Raw genomic sequence first — 2,318 nt, 5'->3', positions numbered from 1 at the left:
TTTATAAAAATATTTATCAAAATTATTATAAGTTAGAATGGTTTAATTTATTTAAAAACTCTTTATTATCGATTTGACATCCATATAAATTATTTATACAAATATTTAAAAATTAAAAATGCTTATTATCAGTGTTACATCTTTATAAATTTATAAGTTATTTTTATAAGATAAATTGGAATATAAAACACCGATTCAAGGAAAGGGAGCCCTGTTTCTGATCAATCAATACTGACTTCTAAAATTGGATTCAGAATAATTCTTCTTCAAAAATGGCGATGATGGCGAATTTGGCCAGAAGGAAGGCTACCAACATCATCATCTCTTCGGATGCACTTAGGTATTCCTTTTCTCTTTCATCTACTTTCTCTAGAGGWTTCGCATCGGGATCTGATGACAACGATGTYGTCGTCATCGGCGGCGGTCCCGGMGGGTACGTGGCGGCGATTAAGGCCGCTCAGTTAGGGCTCAAAACTACTTGTATTGAGAAGCGTGGTGCTCTTGGTGGTACGTGCCTCAACGTCGGTTGTATCCCTTCCAAGGTATTGTTCATCCTCTCGTTACTTTCTTTCTATTGTATTGGAGCTGTTTTGTGTGATTAGTTGCGAGGATTAGATCTAGGGAATAAGTATAGGGATCCTATGTGATCAGATATGTTGTCTTCTCCTTTTTGTGTGCTTTTCATGGAACGATGTATCGGAAATCCATAAAATTGCATTTGATGGAAGATTTTTATGCGTGTTTTATCATGGCGCATCACATATATGGAGGTTATCAATAGTTTACAGGTGATGTTGTTTAACCACTATTTATCTGCAACAATTTTCCTAATCAAGTTGTTGTGTTGTGTCCATGGCCTCTTTTTAGGTTAGGCATGGGCTGTGAGATTGAATACCCTTCCACTATGAGRGCACTTGTTAATATTCCTGATGAGTTAGATTCGCAAATTCATAAAATTGCATTTGTTGATTTCTTTCTGAGGTCGTAGTATATTGCCAGAATTCATTTGTCATCTAATTCTTACTTTTAGATGGTCCTTAGTCAACGAGTGTTGTGCTTTTTTGTTGTCCCAAGTGGTCGGATTAATGGTTACTGCATCCAATTGACGGCCAGCAGATCTTTTGTGTATGACCATCTTCCTAACAGACAATTGATTAGCTGTAAAACCAGTAAAATTTAGTAACTGAATTTACATGACTTCATATCATTTTCGCTGCATATTTTCTAAGGTTCAAAGGGGATGCTACATTTTTTCTGAAAAAGTGACCAAGCTGACTCACATATCTTTGTTCGTGACCATTGCAAGTTTTCTATATCATAAGAGAACAGCAAACTTTAGGAACCGACCTATGGCAGTCAATAATGTCATGTTTAGAAATTTCATTTCGATCTGTTTTTGTTGACAAAATACCATTGAAACACAAGGTTCTTTTTTGAAGTATATATTCATATATGGCGGAACTCTCACACACTCCTCAAAAGTTGAGGCTTGAACCTTTGAGCACCTAGGTGGGACCTACCGTAACCCAGGTACCACTTTGCTAACGACCCTTTGCTATATGTTGGGATCTAGTTACTTAAAAAGATGTTCATTTTTGACAAGTCATACTTATTGCCAAGTACAACCAACTGCAAATGTGTATATGGTACCATGAAGAGTATTAATCTGTTTGAGTAAAACCTGGTTTTAGTATGGTTAAGATGATCTCCAAAATCACCATGTTTAAAATTAACTGTTGCCTCAGTTACAAGTTGCTTAATCTCAGGATTTTTATCTGGTTTTTAATCTATTTTCAGGCACTTCTTCATTCATCGCACATGTACCATGAGGCCAAAACCAGCTTCGCTAAGCATGGTGTAAAGTTCGATAATGTTGAGATTGATCTTGCTGCGATGATGGGCCAAAAAGATAAGGCCGTGTCGAACCTTACAAAAGGTATTGAAAGCCTGTTCAAGAAAAACAAAGTAACATATGTGAAGGGATATGGGAAGTTCCTCTCCCCTTCAGAAGTTTCTGTTGACACTCTTGAGGGTGAAAACACCGTAGTGAAAGGCAAGAACATTATAATTGCCACTGGGTCTGACGTTAAAGGACTTCCTGGGATCACGATTGATGAGAAGAGGATCGTRTCATCCACGGGAGCTTTGGCATTGACCGAAATCCCCAAGAAGCTGATCGTCATTGGGGCTGGTTACATAGGCTTGGAAATGGGCTCTGTGTGGGCCCGTCTTGGCTCGGAGGTCACRGTTGTTGAATTTGCACCGGACATTGTTCCGTCAATGGACGGTGAGATCCGCAAGCAATTTCAACGTTCCCT

General features: G+C 38.3%; 1 protein-coding gene across 5 annotated transcripts in view; it reads left to right on the top strand.

Annotated features, from left to right (window-relative positions):
* The first annotated feature begins 241 nt into the window (after positions 1-241).
* LOC112520783 (dihydrolipoyl dehydrogenase, mitochondrial-like) overlaps positions 242-2,318 on the top strand; it is a 12,884-nt gene continuing 10,807 nt past the window's right edge. For 2 of the 5 annotated variants that reach the window (XM_025129347.1, XM_025129346.1), the window contains exons 1-2: positions 242-542; positions 1,798-1,936. In XM_025129347.1, the coding sequence (XP_024985115.1) occupies positions 273-542; positions 1,798-1,936 (409 nt within the window). In that variant the 5' untranslated portion in view covers positions 242-272. Of the gene's footprint in view, positions 543-1,797 lie in introns of all 5 variants that reach the window. The other 3 variants (XM_025129345.1, XM_025129344.1, XM_025129348.1) reach the window with 2 other exon arrangements.

This window comes from Cynara cardunculus (genome assembly GCF_001531365.2).
Source record: "Cynara cardunculus var. scolymus isolate 2C chromosome LG 11, CcrdV1, whole genome shotgun sequence".
Lineage (NCBI taxonomy): Eukaryota > Viridiplantae > Streptophyta > Magnoliopsida > Asterales > Asteraceae > Cynara > Cynara cardunculus.
The sequence above is the reverse complement of the archived record's forward strand: the minus strand, read 5'-3'. Positions and strand labels throughout refer to the sequence as shown.